Source organism: Colossoma macropomum, unplaced genomic scaffold, assembly GCF_904425465.1.
Source record: "Colossoma macropomum unplaced genomic scaffold, Colossoma_macropomum, whole genome shotgun sequence".
NCBI classification, from domain to species: Eukaryota; Metazoa; Chordata; class Actinopteri; order Characiformes; family Serrasalmidae; genus Colossoma; species Colossoma macropomum.
In genome coordinates, this window is record NW_023494785.1 from 1,020,431 (window position 1) to 1,037,779 (window position 17,349).

Here is a 17,349-nt window from a genome sequence, read left to right on the forward strand (position 1 = left end):
AATGTTAGCCACGCTTGCAGCCGTGGTTGGCGGCTTTGCATACAGTCTTAAAACGGTGATAAAACAGAGCATGTGCTGTTTAAGGAGCACGTTTTTAGTGTCCTGTGAAAACTGTACGCCTGTCTGCTGAAACTGTTAAAGTGATGTGCAGAGCGGGTTTGGTGGTGTGAGAGTGCATAGCTATGCTGTGTTTATGGTGCTGTAAAATGCTGAACCCTCACCAACTTACCACAGCCATACTGACAGCTTTGTGGTCAGACAGAGAAACGATGAACACAGCACAACACAGCAGAACAATGAACCAGTTTCAGAACATAAAAATAAACCCTAATATGTTCAAAACTGTACGACAAGGCTTTATTGCTGTTCACTGCTGTTCTCAGTTCTCTAATTGACCATACACATACACACATTATATATATATACAGTTATAAATTACATGTTTTGTGGAATTTTGAAGTTTCTAAGTTAAAATTAGTTAATACATCCTCTACAGTGAACACATAAAAATAAGGTGTTTTTCAGCAAATTTCTCAGCACCATTTGCTCAAACCAACCATGTCTAAAATACTGAAAAGAAAAATTAAAAAGTACATTAAAAAAAGAAACAAATTGTGATTGTGCATAAAAATGCGCCGATGTGTGTTCTCTGTAGAGCACAATAGTGCACAGTAGAGCGCAAAAGCACAAGCACACTATTCCTGTATTCTAGTGCTTCAGTCATGTGATTTCCACACTGACTCTGCCCTGTCTACATGGATACTTGTGTATATAAATGTAGCTGATTTACACTATATGGACAAAAATATTGGGACAACTGGGACTCTTAATCATTGAATTCAGGTGTTTCATTCAGTCTTATTGCCACAGGTGTATAAAATCAAGCAGCTAGCCATGCAGCCTGCCTTCACACACATTAGTGAAAGAATGGGTCTGTAGAGTCACTGAATTCGAGTGTGGTGCTGTGAAAGGAGCTTTCATTGCAAAAAGTCAGTTTGTGAAATTTCTTCCCTCCTAGATTTTCCACGATCAGCTGTGAGTGTATTATTGAAAGTGGAAGTGTTTAGGAACCACAGCAACTCAGCCACGAAGTGTCAGACCAGGTAAAGTTACAGAGCGGGTCGCCGAGCTCTGAGGAGCACAGAGCATAAAAGTCTCCAACGCTCTGCTGATCAATAACTGCAGAGTTCAAACCTCCTCTGGTATCAACATCAGCACAGAAACTGCACTGGGAGCTTCATGACAGGGTTTCCATGGCTGAGCAGCTGCATGCAGCCTTACATCACCAAGCACAGTGACAAGCGTCGGATGGAGTGGAGTAAAGTGCCATCACTGGACTCTGGAGCAGTGAAACGTGTTCTGTGGAGTGACCAATCAGCTTCTCTCTCTGTCAGTCTGATGGACGAGCCTGGGTTTGGTGAATGCCAGGAGAACGTTACCTGCCTGACTGCACTGTGCCAGCTGTAGAGTTTGGTGGAGGAGGGATGATGATATGGGGCTGTTTTTCAGGGGTTGGTCTAGAACCCTCAGTTCCAGTGAAGGGAAATCTTAATGCTTCAGCACCAAGACATTTTGGACAATTGTACACTTCCAACTTTGTGGAACAGTTTGGGGAAGAACCTTTCCTGTTCCAGCATGACTGAGCCCCAGTGACCAAAGCAGCTCCATAAAGGCCTGGCTGGGTGAGTTTGGTGTGGAAGCACTTGACTGACCCTCACAGAGCCCTGACCTCAACCCCATCACACACCTCTGGGGTGAACTAGAACAGAGATTGTGAGCCAGACCCTCTCGTCCAACATCGGTGTCTGACTGAGGAACTAACCTTTTTAAGAATGAACGAACTTTTGGAAAGATGCATTCAGCAAACTGACTCAGCACATGCATCCAACAGCTTCCTGTCTCATACAAGCACAGTAAAGCTCAGAAGTTTCCAGACGTCAGTTTTTGATTCTCCTAAATTCTGTTTTATTGTACAGCAGTTTTCTATTACAAAGCACTGTGAGCAGAGATGCTTTAGAGTTCAGGAGCAGAGGATGGTGAGCTGACCGAACAGTGAAAGAAAAAGAAAGCAAGTTTTAAGAGGAAGCAGAACTCAAAGGGGGAACTTAGCTAAATAAGGTGAAGCTGGTCAGCAAAAGATGATGACCCTTAACTGAGGAACCTTCCAAGTCCATGCAGTGCTGCTGCTTGAGCACACTCATATGTAAAATGATTTTCTATCACATAATATGACCAATATCACCATCTGTGAAACCGTTATCCTTGATGAGTCCATTCAGACTGTTTTCATTTTCAGGTGGCTTCTTCATCAGCACAAGATAATCAGTCATTTCCTGTGTGGAGGCAGTTAAAGTGATACATACATGTGATTTTTTTTTCCATGTGAATTTGCAGCATCATACTTGAAATGGCATATTAGCACTTCTTGCTGCTGGCCTGTAAAATGCATCAGTTTTGCACTTATTAAAGAGATCAGACGACAACGTCTTCCTTTTCACATTTAGCTGATTGGTATTACTGTAAGGTCCACTGAAGGAGCTCTGTGTAGGTCAATGCAATGAATGAGCCGAACATTAAAATTTACATAAATTTCCCTTTTTACCTCAAATGCACTTTTTTACCTGAAGTCTGAAGTCTACAGACCTACAAGGATACAGGGCTACAGGCATACAAGGCCATACACACAAGACTACAGATGTACAGGTCTACAGGCCTACAAGGCTCCAGGTCATAAAGTCTGCAGCCATACTGGTCTACAAGATTACAGGTCTACAGGCCAACGAGGTTACAGGGCTACTGACATACAAGGCCAAAAACACACAAGGCTACAGGTCTACAGGCCAACAAGGCCAACAAGGTTACAGGGCTACTGACATACAAGGCCACAAACACACAAGGCTACAGGTCTACAGGCCAACAAGGCCAACAAGGTTACAGGGCTACTGACATACAAGGCCACAAACACACAAGGCTACAGGTCTACAGGCCTACAATCATCCTACAAGGCTTCACATTTAGAGGCCTCTGGCCACAGCCCTACAGGGCTACTAGAATCTGAATTCCAAATGCTCAACCCTACAGGCTACAGGTATAGGGGTGTACAGGCCTACAGGTGTCCAGGTCTACAGACCTACAAGGTCAAAGTTCTGAAGGCATCCAAGATCAGAGGCAGATAAGGCTACAGGTGTTCAGGTCTACAAGCCTGTTTTAAGGACTGTTACAGGTCTACAGGCCTACAGGGCCAAAAGTCTACAGTAAGGGTGTCCAGTCTTATCCGTAAAGGGCTGATGTGGCTACAGGTTTTCCCTCCAAACAAGTCAGAGCCTTTTTTTGTGCATAAGATTGGACCCTGCCTTGTATGCCCCCCTCTACAGGTGTGTGTTTGTACTGTGTGTTACTTTACATCATAACTCTGTCCCTAAAGAGAAGCATTATAAAACTGAACAGCGTCGGTTCTCTAAGGCGTCCACTGCTGCAGCTCTCATTCTGTTCCCTTTTGTTTCTCACTCAGGGTCTGTGTGTGTTGCTGAGAATGTGTGCGATGCTAGGAAGAAGTTTTCTTTCTCTGTTTTTTTCAACACAAAACAAAAAATCTTCACAGATTTGTCTCATGCAACAAATGTCCTGTTCCAAACCCAAACCACCACTTCTTCAAACGTCTTGCAGCAGCTCTGTCCACCCAGCCCCTCCTCTCTGTCTGTCTCTCTCTCTCTCTCTGTGACACACACACTCCCTCAGTGTAATGTTTGACCCACTCAGAAATGGACATGAAACTCTTCATCTTATCAGGTAAAACAAAACAATCATCACTGCTTCTCTCTGACTCTGAATGGGCTTTATTCTTCATTCTCTCTCTCTCTCTCTCTCTCTCTCTCTCTCTCTCTCTCTCTCTCTCTCTGAGGTGATTGATCTGTTTTATGTTTACTCAGCTCTGATCACACATACTTCTCAGGTTTTCTCAGTGTTGAATGCAGGTTAAGATCTGATTAATACTGAGATTAAAATGACTTTGAGTGCGATTTTGGTCAGTGTGGCATCATGAGGGCTCAGTAAACTGTGGGTTTGGTTTCAGGTCCAGCCTTGTATGGTCAGAAAACTTTGTGTGCCAGCTGCTGCACGGTCACTGCACAGCCAGTTCAGGCATAGCAAACAGCTCAGCAGACGCCTTTATCTTTTAAAGCTACTTATCTGGGCAGTGTGTTGTTGCAAAACTCAGTTTAACATTAGAGTAAATAAACATAAATACAGTCAAAAGCCTCAAAGCTGAATGTACTGTTTTCTGTATGGTTTCTACTTTGGCTCAAACTGTGCTCTGAAACTCTGCAAAACACTGGAACATTAATTCAGTGAAGAGTGAGCTGAACGTACTGTTTTCTGTAAAGTTACTGTGATGGTCATTAGGAGAACACAGATTCAGTTCTTCTCCTTGATGCAGCCCAGCTGTTTTATGGGTGTGTTCAGTTCTGCCAGCAGCACAACTGTTTTAATTCACAACAGAACTCAACTGATATTTCAAAATTTCTGCATAATTAAATGTTTGAGATGTAATCAGAGCGGTTCAGAGTGGTTTGGTGTGAAACGCTCCGTTCTAGATAAACTTACCGAGTCAGAGCTGTTCACAGTGGTGGTGATAGGAACCAGACGTCCACCTCTAAAAGCTCCCTCACAGAAAGTTACTACATGAAATGGTTATTAATTCACTGCCTGATGACTGAGACACTGTTTTATGATAGTTTTGAGAAGATTTTTTGGATAAAATATGCAATAATTCCCTTTTAAAACTGAACTGCACTGTTCAGTATACATATATAAACTGTCAGAACATCTTATATCTTTATTTCTGTCATTTTATTTATTTTTCATTTTTAACACAGTGTAGAAACATCAGCTCTCCTTCAGCCTGTGTGAACTTTTCATTATGAATTGATCAACAGAATCAAAATTGCAGAAATACGTGAAATATAATAAATAATATCAAATCTAGTTATGTTTGCTTGTGTGAGAATGTTTTTTCTTTCCTTTAATGAACAGTTACCATTTTGGAGATACAAGGTTTTGTTCTAACAGCAACGGTATGCATCCAAACGTAGTTATGAATGCACTGCCTGATGTCCGAGAGGTTTTGAGAAGATTTCGGCTCCGTTCAAGGTGGAGGGATACATAATATTTAGGGTGCTGTGAGGCAAAATAGTCCCCAAAGAAAACTTATTATCTCAGATTTTCCACTATTTTCCATCATCAACATTCCATATAAACTCAGAAGACTCGTGTAGGTTCACTGGTGGTTCTGGATAGGAAATAAAATGTCTATATTTGTGTTGTAGTCATGGCGACCCCTGGTTCCTATCACCACCACTGTAAAGACATCTGAGCCATTTTACACCAAACCACTCTGAGTCACTCTGTTTACATCACAAACACTGAGTTATGGAGATTATGATTAGCTAATTTAGGCATTGGCGCTATGAATGCTGAGCTGTTGGCTTGCAAACTGCAAAATAACTCTACTGCACAGATAAATAGAGTTACATATTATTCTCTCAGAGGTCAGAAGTTGTCTGAATGGTTCTGTGAACACAGTCAGACGCTGTAAAGTCCTCTCTGGTGAAACATCTTTGAAGTTCCTTTTTTACTCGGAGACCAGAGTTAATGAGTCCCAGAATCCAGCCTGTATTAAACTGTGTTAAAGTGAAAGAGGAATCTGACGGTTCCTGTTTTGTGAAGTAAAGTGCTTCTTCATTTCTGCACTTAGATACCTGGAAGACATGCTCTGCTTCCATGATCTGGTTTTCAGGAAAAGTTAGCAGACAGAGTGAATGTGTTAGCGCCTACATGTCTGAAACGTTTTTGATTGCATTCAGCCACAAGAGCATCTGTGAGGTCAGGTACTGATGTTGGACGGTCAGTTCTGGATCACTCAAACTCATCCCAAAGGTACTGGATGGAGCTCCATCACTCCAGAGAACACAGTTCCACTGCTCCACAGCCCAATGCTGGGGGGCTTTATACCCCTCTAGCCTATGCTGGGCACTGGGCATGGTGACCTTAGGATCACGTGCAGCTGCTCCCGAGCTGCATTCTGTTGGTCAGTGCTTTACTATGGAGATTATACAAGCTGTGTGTAATTAAAGGCCAGTGTGGGCGATGAGTGACCTCAAAGCGGCTAAATTCACTCGTTAGAAGGACCGTCTGAATACCTTTGGATGCACATCGTCGCTGTTCGAACAAAACCTTACATCTCCAAAATGGTAACTGTTCATTAGAGAAAAGAAAAACATGGTCTTATGCAGGTGGACATAACTAGATAACATTTCTGGGATGCCGGGTGACCAGCGTCCTCTCTGTGTGGAGTCTGCATGTTCTCCCTGTGTCTGTGTGGGTTTCCTCCCACAGTCCAAAGGCAGGCAGGCCGATAGGAGATGCTTAATTACCCCTAGGTGTGATTGTATATGTCTGTCTGTCTGCCCTGTGAAGGACTGGCGACCTGTCCAGGGTGTATCTTGCCTTCCGCCCAATGACCGCTGGGATAGGCTCCAGTTCCCCCTGCGACCCAGAAGGATAAGCGGTTTAGATAATGTGTATGTGTGTGTGAACTAAAGGAGAGGTGATGTTTTCACATTGTGTTAAAAACTAAAAATGAAAATAAAGATATAAGCTGTTGTTCTGACAGAGTATATATGTATATTTAACAGTGCAGTACAGATTTAAAAGGGAATTCTGGCATATATTCTCCATAAACTCTACTCAAACCCATCATAAAACAGTGTCTCAGTCATCAGGCAGTGAATTCATAACCATTTCATATAATAACTTTCTGTGAGGGAGCTTTTAGAGGTGGACGTCTGGTTCCTATCACCACCACTGTGAACAGTTCTGACTCGGTAAGTTTATCTAGAACCGAACGTTTCACACCAAACCACTCTGAACGAACTTTGTTTCCATTCCCGTTTAAGCATGTTGATATATACATTGAGTATATATTAACCCCTATATGTCCAGGGCCACCGGCAGGCCCAACGTATTTACCACACTCTTCTGTAATCTAAGAATAACTCAGCGAGTTTGCATTGCAATCCGTGTCGTTGCTGGATAATAAGCCGCAGTTTTGATAAGCCTGGGATTTTAAGACATTTAGCATTCCAGTGCTATGACTTCAAAAAAGCTTAGTCCACTTTTGGGGTGTTTGACATGGGAATTGCACAAGATCACAATAAATTCCAACCAACACTTACGTTCACTTGGTTGCTCAACACTCTGAGAGCTAATTTAACAAATCATTTTAGTTCATACAGCCCTGGAAGGGCCCTCTGCACAGTGTGGCCAATTCTCCCCAGGGGAAATCCTGAGGCCAAGTGGAGGAGGGTGTGGTTCAAACCGCACTGAAACAAGCAGACACGCACTTTAAAATGCTTTAAACTGTGATTGGATGAATGGAGTTTAAGGCCAAAATCTGCTCGAAACTATCATAAAACAGTGTCTCAGTCATCAGGCAGTGAATTCATAACCATTTCATGTAGGAACTTTCTGTGAGGAGCTTTTAGAGGTGGACGTCTGGTTCCTATCACCACCACTGTGAACAGTTCTGACTCGGTAAGTTTCTCCAGAACAGAGCGTTTCACACCAAACCACTCTGAACCACTCTGATTACATCTTAACCACTTACAATACAAAGAAATGAAAATAAATAAACGTTGAACTCATGCAGAAACAGTAACTACAAGAAAGGGAAAGTTCATGAAAGTTCATAGTGTTGCTTTCGCATTCCAGGTTATTGTTAGGGTGTTGGTTGGTGGTTGTTTTGTGGTTGCAAAAGGAAAGCTAGGCTGTTGATATGCTATCCCAGGAGGTGGCTAAGGTGTTGCAGGGCTGTTGCTATGCTACCCAAGGTGGTTGCTAAGGTGTTGCGATGCTGACGCTAATGTATCCCAGGTGGTTGCTAAGGTGTTGCTTGGCTGTTTCTGTGGTATCCCAGGGGGTTGCTACTGTGTTCCTAGGCTGATGCTATGTTATCCCAGGTGGTTACTAAGGGGTTGCTAGGTTATTGCTATGGTATCCCAGGTGGTTGCTAAGGTGTTGCTAGGCTGTTTCTAGGGTGTTCTAGGTGGTTGCTAAGGTTTTGCTGGGTCGATGCTGTGGTATCCTAGGTGCTGTATGAACATTGTAAGTTAAGTAGGTTATAATAGTAACTTATTCAGTTTTATACTCTACTATCCTGCAAAGTTTCTTGGTTCTAGCTCGAAAGCTGTAGGAGGAGAAGAGCTGCAGATTTGTGACCTGGGAATAATAAGAAGAAGAAAACAAAGAACAATAAACTGGCTGTTTAAAGCCACATTAATAGTTTTAACTAATAACAATTATGTTGTTTTGAATCAGTGTTTTCTTCTGGAGTGCAGCTGACAGAGTTTGGGGTGTTTGTATGTGGCAGTGGGCGTGTCATGAATACTAACTGATAGATCTTCTCCATTTCCAGTGTTTTTGGTGTTTGCAAGAGGACAAGGGAAACCAAGGGGTAGGTGTACACACAAACATACCACCTCATAAAGTTCTTTTTGTCTGTAAGTACAAGTAGCGTTCATGATGATCAATACAAATGCTCCAAAATTACTTAGATTAAAATCTCATTTCAGTAAAGAGCCCTTATCTTACATTTCCACTTGATAGTGTTTGTGTAAGTTAATGTACAAAAAAAAGGCTTTATTCATTTTTATATGCCCTTTTCCAACCTCTCTTTGTCCCGTACACTTAAACAGGCTGTTTTTGTTACTGTGCCTTAAAGACTGTTATATGTAAATGAGCTCTGTTCTCATTGGCTCTGTATTGTGTCTTATTCAAAGCGCAGTCTAGGCTGAAACATAATAATTTGTGAACTTCCTGCAGCAGCATATATATATGGACTGTACGGACTGTGGAGTGAACAGTAGATTTTGAAACGTTTACACTGCTGACACTGTATAAAAAATAAATAAATAAATAAATTAACAAAGCCATGAAGATTTGGTTTGACCCATGATATAGACCCTTAATGCACATTCATATAATTTTACTTCTCCTATAAAGTCACGGTTCTGTAGATATGAGCACAGTGACAAAATACTTCCTCTCTCATTTTCAGCTTCAGTAACTCTGCATTTGATGATTCTAACAGCAGGTTTAGCTTTGAATAGACATGAAAAGAACACGTCTTGCTCATAACAAGCCCTCGAAAGCACTTAAGACATCGTCACTGCAGGAAAAGTGCAGTAGGAGAAACAATATTAACTTCCACTCTTCTACCAGTAGAGGACGCCAATCACGTCAAGAGTACCTCAAGTAGTCCAACTTCAACCTGAGAACTCTCTGAGCCACAGCACTGAGAGCTCCACTGAGAAACACCACATTCTCCTGATTTCACCACTACGTCTGAGTTAAACACTGAATACGATGACGGAACATGGGAATTATATTTTTCATTCCGGACATCAACAAATTATCACGACTTTTGTTCTAACTTCATGGAGTTTAACAGCACAGCACAAAGCTGATATCCAGCTCATAAACCTTCCTTTGAAAGAGAAATGTGCTTAATTAATTACACAACAGTATCAGACACGATAAGACTGACTGATTTAAAAGCAGTGTAGTATCTAAAACGCTGCCTCTCCATGTCTTCACCTTCGGCAGGACTGACTGACCAGTTCCTAATGATCTGAGAGTTCTGCTCGGCTCATATCGCTGCAGCAGGTCAGATAAATACGCTGCTCCTGACCATTCAGACATTTATAGAGCAGTAACAGCTCCTTAAAGACTATTCTGGAACAGACTGGTATCCAGTGTGAGGGTTTAAGAATGGGGGGCCTTCTTTTACTCCTAATGAGACGCTGGCAGCTGCATTCTGAATCGGCTGAACCTGTTTGATTGTCTTTACAGTGATCAATCCTGCTAGAAATACAGGCATGGATGGGTTTCTTCAGGTCTGCTTTAGAAAGAACTTCTCTGATCTTGTTTTCAAAGTGATAAAAAGCTGATTTAGTCACTGCTTTGACATGACTGATAAAACTGAGATCATCAACTGAGTCCATCAGTACACCACGTTTACATACTAGATCTTTAGATTTAAGGGCTCTTGAGTCCAGATAGGCAGCTAGTCTTTGCCTCTCATTGCTATTCCCAAAGAAAATAATCTCTGTTTTATTTTTATTCAACTGCAGAAAGTTAATAACAGGCAGTTTAAAATGCTATAACTTTTGCCCCTATTTTTCCAGTGTTAAACTCAGTAAATAAACAGTAACTGTGTATTAAAATGTGCAGGAGTGTGTTTCTGTAGAGGCTGTGTAACTTAGAGCAGTGGTTTTCTGCCTGTGGGCTGCGGCCCCCCAGTGGACTGTGGTGGTACTGCTAGGGGGCTGTGGATGTCTTTTTATGTGTTATCTTCTCTTATGCTATTTCTTGGCAAAAATTAAAAAATAATGAACATATATATATATATACATAGATAGATAGATAGATAGATAGATAGATATTATGCTAACTTTTACATGTTTATATGTGTAGAGCACTTTTTGATTGTATGGAACTCATCAATCATGGATAAATAGTTAATCAGAGACTTTCAAGAAAGTTGCCAAGGTCTGGGCATCCACAAAGCAAAAGCCAAGAAAATCAACAAAAGCAGCAGGGGTGCCCAACTCTGACATACAATTGTATAACCATCAAAGAGAGGAACACTAAATTCTCTCTCTCTCTCTCTCTCTCTCTCTCTCTCTCTCTCTCTCTCTCAGTGTCCCTGTTTCCAGGGTTCCCCCCTAGCCGTCTGTACGTGGCTGATGAGGTCACTCTGAGGTGTAAGGATGGCGACACTGTTCTCAACAATGATGTAAAATGGGAAAAAGATGGAGTCCAGCTCTCCGACAACATTCGAAATGGCAAGTTAGAAATTGCTGCGGCGACGGTCTCGGACTCAGGGAGGTACACCTGTGAGAGTGGAGGCAAGAAGAGTGATGAAGTGGAGATCAAAGTGCTGGGTAGAACATCACAACACCCACCTATTAGCTCATACTCACCAATTAGCATGATGCTAAGTTCATGCCAACTGTATAACAACTCTTCTGAAGATCTAAACTACCTTTCAGTGTGTAGTTCATAAGATTTTCTTTGTACAAAATATTATTGTACATAAATTATTAGGAATTATTGATGAGAAGTGATTCTAATCTTAAATAACATTAAAATAACATGCTGCTAATTTACCACATTTGAGGTTAAAGGAGAAATTAGACTTTCCCTGAACTTTAACAACTTACCAAACTGCCATATCAATACATTTGTTCTCTCTCTCTCTCTCTCTCTCTCTCTCTCTCTTTCTCTCCTCCTCCTCTGGCAGACATGGTGCCCCTGGCATCGCTCTCTGTTTTAAACAGAGCGAAGACTGTTCTAGGTAAAGGAGGTGCGGTTCTCATGGAGCTCTACGTGGAGGAGGGGCTGAAGGACTGGTGGTGTCGTTATACAGAAGGTGACGGTGAAAAGTGGCTCCCTTTGCTGCCAGAGAAGTGGACGAACAACCACAGTGTGGTCATACACGCTGACGTTGAACATGTAGGCGACAGGATCTTCTGGTGCATGAACACCAAGGCGAGACCAAAGGAGGAGCGTCCACGCAGTAACGCCGTCAAGCTCACAGCTACAGGTGAGACCTTCAGTTCCAGAGGAGCTCAGTCTGAGGCCCTGAGTGGGTTCATGCTCTGTGTGGTTTCATGCACCATGTAACAAACTGCTCCATCTGTTATACAATCATGTGTAAAAGTTTAAGCACCTCCAGTCAAGCGATGTTCTGTTGATTTCCTGTATGAAAGTAAGTTTCCTCTACAGGGAACACATTTCAATACTTGTGTCTGCTAGTTTTAGTGCCCAGTTTCCAGAGTTTAACGTTTAAAATATATAAAATGTGGCATAATCTTTTTATCATCACGCCAATGGAGTTCAATCCTCATCACTTTGCTCTGCTAGCGTGCTAGTTAGCAAGCTAAAGGCTACACAGCTGCCAACATCAATTATAAAGCCAGTTCACCACAGATACAGCCAAACAAAGCAATTACTCACAGAATTTATGTCCAGACCTCTCAGACAACTCTGTACTACAACGTTTTCATGGCTAGTGCAGCTCAGCCTGGCCACTTCTCTGTGGCTACTAGGCGTTTAGTCCTGGGCAAATTGCCTCCTTGCAGCAAAGTTTCCTGTTTGGTTAATCCAACCAGACTATGCTGAAGTTTTCAGATGAGTCTCCTGCTCGGGTTTCTCTTTCTTTCCCAAGCTGGGTTGGAAATCACTCCCTACTACAAATGTAGTACACTGGACAGCGTGTCGGCCATGGTAGTGGACCATTTTCAACCTCCATGCGTTACAATGAGAAAGTGGGAAAAACGTGGACGCCTCCATAAAAGCGAACACTGTTAGCAACAAACTAGCCAGATAATCTGATAATCTGAGTGACAACTTCAACGTTCCTGATGTAAACTTTCTGAAAACAGTGAACTTCATGTTAACTTCATGTGTTTACATGCCCACCGATTATCCCATCATTATCGGATTTCGGCAGTTATCTGATTATTCAAGTGGTCGTGTAAACAGCACACTCTGATTTTTCAGATCGGATTAAGACTATAAATCTGATTAATAAATCTGATAAAGAGGCTATCTATCTATCTATCTATGAAAAAAATGTTGTTGTGCATGTGTGAAAACAGAGCGTCGTCCTGGAAACAGCGAGCAGCCTTTAACACAGAACCCGTGAGATGCAGCACAGCACTTTTGGAGCGACGCTGAAACTGAGTACACACTCGACCAAATAAGGATTTGAATATTCTTCCTCTTCTAGATGATGTTGTTCACATTTTCAGCTAAAGTGACTTGATAATTTTAAAAAGCTGCTCATGACGTTTGAGTTTAACGTTATGTTTACGTCACGTCTTCTTCTGTGACTTTATGGGTCGGTTATAAAGCAGAGATCCGATTACTGCCGGACTCATGTAGCCCCGTTATCTGAAACGTTCATTTTGCGGCCGGGTGCACGGAGGAGGTACAAGGCGTATGAAGGCTGTTCGTAGGATTTCTTGTAGAACATGAGGGACATGTTCTACACCAGCAGAGCAGATTACAGCAAAAGCAAGTGGGAGTGGATGAGGACCTTAGGCGTAGCCCAAAGCGGGTGGATGTGGGAGGCCAGGTGTGTGGTCGAAGTGGGCGAGTGCCAGCAAAAATGGAGCTACGTTTTTCAGGCAGGTGTGGAGAAGAACGATAGATTTTGCAGATGTGATTAGAGCTCAAAGTGGACGGTTGCGATCATCAATTATCAAAGCCATGCAGACCTTTAATGTCGCCTTTGAAATGAAGTGCTACTGTAGTACTACTGACAGTGTGAGCATCAATGTTGATTTGACATCGTATGCTGTAATCACTGTTCTTAGCTGGTCCTCATTCAGTGACTGTACGAACAGATGTATGTGGGGATTTCTGCCCCGACCCAAATCTGAGTGCTCTAATATTGAGTATCGGCTGATACTGAGTCCGATCTGAGGCTTTTATTTTCATAAACAGCTACACAGTGCACACTTCAAGTATTTTTAGGCTAGTAAAATCAATCCAATTTAAACAAATAATTCATTTAAATGTTCTTATTTATTAAACAAAATGTCTCTGTAAAATATCTTAATAAATCTATAGGTGTTAGCTAAAGCCAAAGCCAATAAAAATAAATAAATGAATAAATACCAGGCACAATTCTGCATAAGAATACTCTTGAGCTCTTCAGCTGAACTGAAATACCAACCACTGCTTTTTTCATATTTCTTGTGTTTCATGCTTAAAGCAGTAAAGCTAAGCAACAGCAAAGCTGCAGTATAGTGTAGCTCCAGTGGCCAGCCCAGGCAGTACTAATAGTTGTTATTATTATTAATCATTAATAGGAGTAGTACTTGCAATAGAAAAATTATGACAGAAAGCGGCTGGTGAAACTCTAGTTCATCACTATTAGTCCTGCCCTTGTAGTTGCTGGTCGTACATTTCACCCAAGGCTAACCCAGTGCTAATGTTAACTGAAAACTCTCTTTTCCTCTCTTCCCTTCCATCTCCCACGTTTCTGTCTGTCTTTCTCTCAGAGAAAATGGTGATGCTGCAGATATCCCAGAGGCCAGCGTGGTCGGGTGATACTGTCTCTCTGAGCTGTGATGTGTGGGGTGGTGCACAGGTGGACAAGGCTGTGTTTTTTAAGGATGGAACAGAAATCGAAAAGGGTTCCAAGGATAAATATGACATCTCAAATGTCGCCAAATCCAGCGAAGGCGCGTACACCTGCAGCGCCACCTACAGGTTCACCCACATCAGTGAAACTGCAGCGACCTATAGCAACTTGCCCTCTGATCAACAGGTTCTCAGAGTCATAGGTAACAAAAAACACAATTCACAATAAAGTAATAACAACACGAACACAGGGATACAGTTTTAGACACAGCCGAAAAGCACAGCATCTGCTATTTAAGATCTGTACGAGTGTTGTTTGATGGCAAACAGGCAGAAAACCTGCTGTACTTGATCCATTGTTGCTGCTACCTATCCACAGCCCTGACCCACAATAGGCTCATAAACCTTTGAGTTAACCATAACTAGTTCATAATACAGTCATAATACAATTACGTACATTCCTTAAGCTTTAATAAAACATTCATAATACATTCATAATGTTATCTTAAAACAATCATATCACATTGATAAAACACAAATAATACATTCAGAACAGGTTCCTAATGCAGGGCTAATACTTTAACAGCCACAACGTTCAGATTTATTTAAGCGTGATGAAGTTTACCTAAAGAATTAAAGTTTTCTGCTTTGGTTGGAGAAAACTTCCAACAGATTAATGTAGTATTTGTTTACCATGACTGTATATATGACTAATGTGTTTGATGTGGTAGACGGTCCTCCTATGGCCCACCTGGACTGTAACAGTCTGTACTGTAAGTGCCAGAAGTGTAGAAATTCTCATTCCTACCGCTGGCATTACACTCCCCCTGGAGAAACACGAACAGTGGTACTGCAGGATTCTGATAACCGCATCAGCCCTAAAAAGGATGGGTCGTACACCTGCTCTGCCAAATTTGAGGGGATAGGCCAGTCCCGCCACAGCAACGAGTGTATCCTGAAAGGTAAACACACACACACTCAGACTTTCCTTTCATCTTGAACAGGTACTTTGCACACTTCCATCTTCCAGTGTGATGGTACATGGTGGTCCCCCTGCTGAGCTGATCTGCCCTGACATCATCCTTATAAAAGACCCTTCAGCACCCAGTCCATTTAGACTGTCTCTGTGTTGAGCTAGCGATGGTGGTAAGATCACTACCCAGCAAATTCCCCTGCCCAGGCCAGCATTAAGATGCTTGTTATAACATTAAGAGTTCCTGCGCTCCAGTGTAAAACCAGGCTAGTCATGAGGCAAGTCAGGCTAGTTCTGAGTCAAGTAAGGCTATATAGCCATAAGGCATGTGAGGCTAGTCCTGTGTAAAGCCAGGGTAGTTATGAGGCAACCCAGCTTAGCCCCAGGCCCCACAGTTAAAGAGAGCAAAATGCCCCCCCACCTTCAGTGTATGTGCCAGCAAAAGTACCCACATTTTTAAATATCAACAAAGGTCTGAGATTAGAAGTGCAAGTGTTTCTATTTTGCACTCTTTTCTCATTTAATAAAGTTTTCATCATAAATTCCATTATCAGAGTAACAACTTGAGAGAAAAGTAGAATCTTTAAAATTTTAACACGAATTTCAGATTTTCTTACTATTTCATTTGTCGTTGTTCTGCTGTAATGGCAGTGAGCACTCGAGCTGGTATGATCTTTACAAGTTTGTGTAAAAGTCTCTGATCAGCAGATCAGATCCACCTGAGAGTCATCTGAACACGAGCTTCACTGGAAGAGATCAGATTAAAACACTCGGAGCTTTTAGTACAAACACTCAACATGATCAACTTCACGCCTTTTTACCTTGCTTCAGTTTAAGTAGTGACCCAGAAATAGTGCAAAAAAATTTAAATTATTCATTTTGTCATAACTTTTCTCTGTTTTAAATTCTAGAACCTTTGTTGTTAATTTCCAGGTTTAAATGATGTAGTCTTAATGCAGAAATTAGCCTTCAGCATCTCTGTCTGCTTTCTCTCTATCTCTCTCTCTCTCTATCTATCTCTCCAGAGGATGGAGGCGACGGACCCAACCTCATGCTGATCGTGGTGGTGCTGCTTGTCGTGGGGTTTCTGCTGCTGTTGCTGGGAGTGTATATATATAGAAAGGGTAGAAGACAGAAGAAGATGGAGGCGGGTGCGGACGGAGGATACGAGGAGGTCGGCGCTCAGAAGAAAGGGGCTGGGACAGGGGGCGAGTACGAGCTCCTCAAGCGCAGTGAGGAAGACAAAGAGAAAGCCCAGTACGACACCCTGAAAGGTCAGGGTAAGGGTCAGGGTGAGGGAGGGTATGAACCTCTAAAGGTTGGTCAGTCTGGGGGTGATGTTTACCACACTCTAAAGGAACAAGGTCAGGGAGAGGGTGGGTACGAGGCTCTGAAGACGGCTCAGGCTGAGGTCTACCACACTCTAAAGGAAGGTCAGGATGAGGGAAAGGGGGAATACCAGGCTCTGAAGACCGGTGAGGGTGAAAGTGCAGTTTACCACACTCTAAAAGACCAGGCTCAGGGTCAGGCTGAGGGCAAAGGGGAGTATGAGGCTCTAAAGACCACTCAGGCTCAGGTCTACCACACCCTGGGCCAAAAGCAGGAGTCAGGACAAGCGGAGGGGCAAAAGGCAAAAGATGAAAGTCCATACGAGGAACTCAAAGCTGAGAAAAAAGAGAAAGAGGCTGAGTGAGTGACCTTTACTTAACCACTGTTTGAGGGCATTAAAATAGAAAAAGGTAAAAAGGACCCAAAGACAATTTGATGAGACAGTTTTCCACAGACACTTTGCTCTTTAAATATGATATTAGATGATATTAGCAGCCTTAAAGATTAATTCCAACAAAGTGTCCACATAACTGGGTGTTTTAGATGTAAACAGAGAGATTCAGAGTGGTTTGGTGTGAAATGGTTCAGATGTCTTTACAGTGGTGGTGATAGGAACCAGGGGTCGCCCTGACTACAACACAGATATAGACATTTTATTTACTATCCAGAACCACCAGTGAACCTACACGAGTCTTCTGAGTTAACATGGAATGTTGATGATGGAAAATAGAGGAAAATCTGAAATAATAAGTTTTCTTTGGGGACTATTTTGCCTCACAGCACCCTGCATGTATCCCTCCACCATGAATGGAGTTTAAGTTCTCTACACTATCATA

General features: G+C 42.3%; 1 protein-coding gene across 1 annotated transcript; it reads left to right on the plus strand.

Annotated features, from left to right (window-relative positions):
• Positions 1–3,717: 3,717 nt before the first annotated feature.
• LOC118813267 lies at positions 3,718–17,136 on the plus strand. The gene is made up of 7 exons (XM_036578505.1): positions 3,718–3,789; positions 8,471–8,509; positions 10,758–11,000; positions 11,360–11,662; positions 14,130–14,414; positions 14,943–15,173; positions 16,210–17,136. Exons 1-7 carry the CDS (start codon positions 3,762–3,764, stop codon positions 16,875–16,877), a joined length of 1,797 nt encoding a protein of 598 aa, XP_036434398.1. The 5' UTR covers positions 3,718–3,761; the 3' UTR covers positions 16,878–17,136.
• Positions 17,137–17,349: the final 213 nt, after the last annotated feature.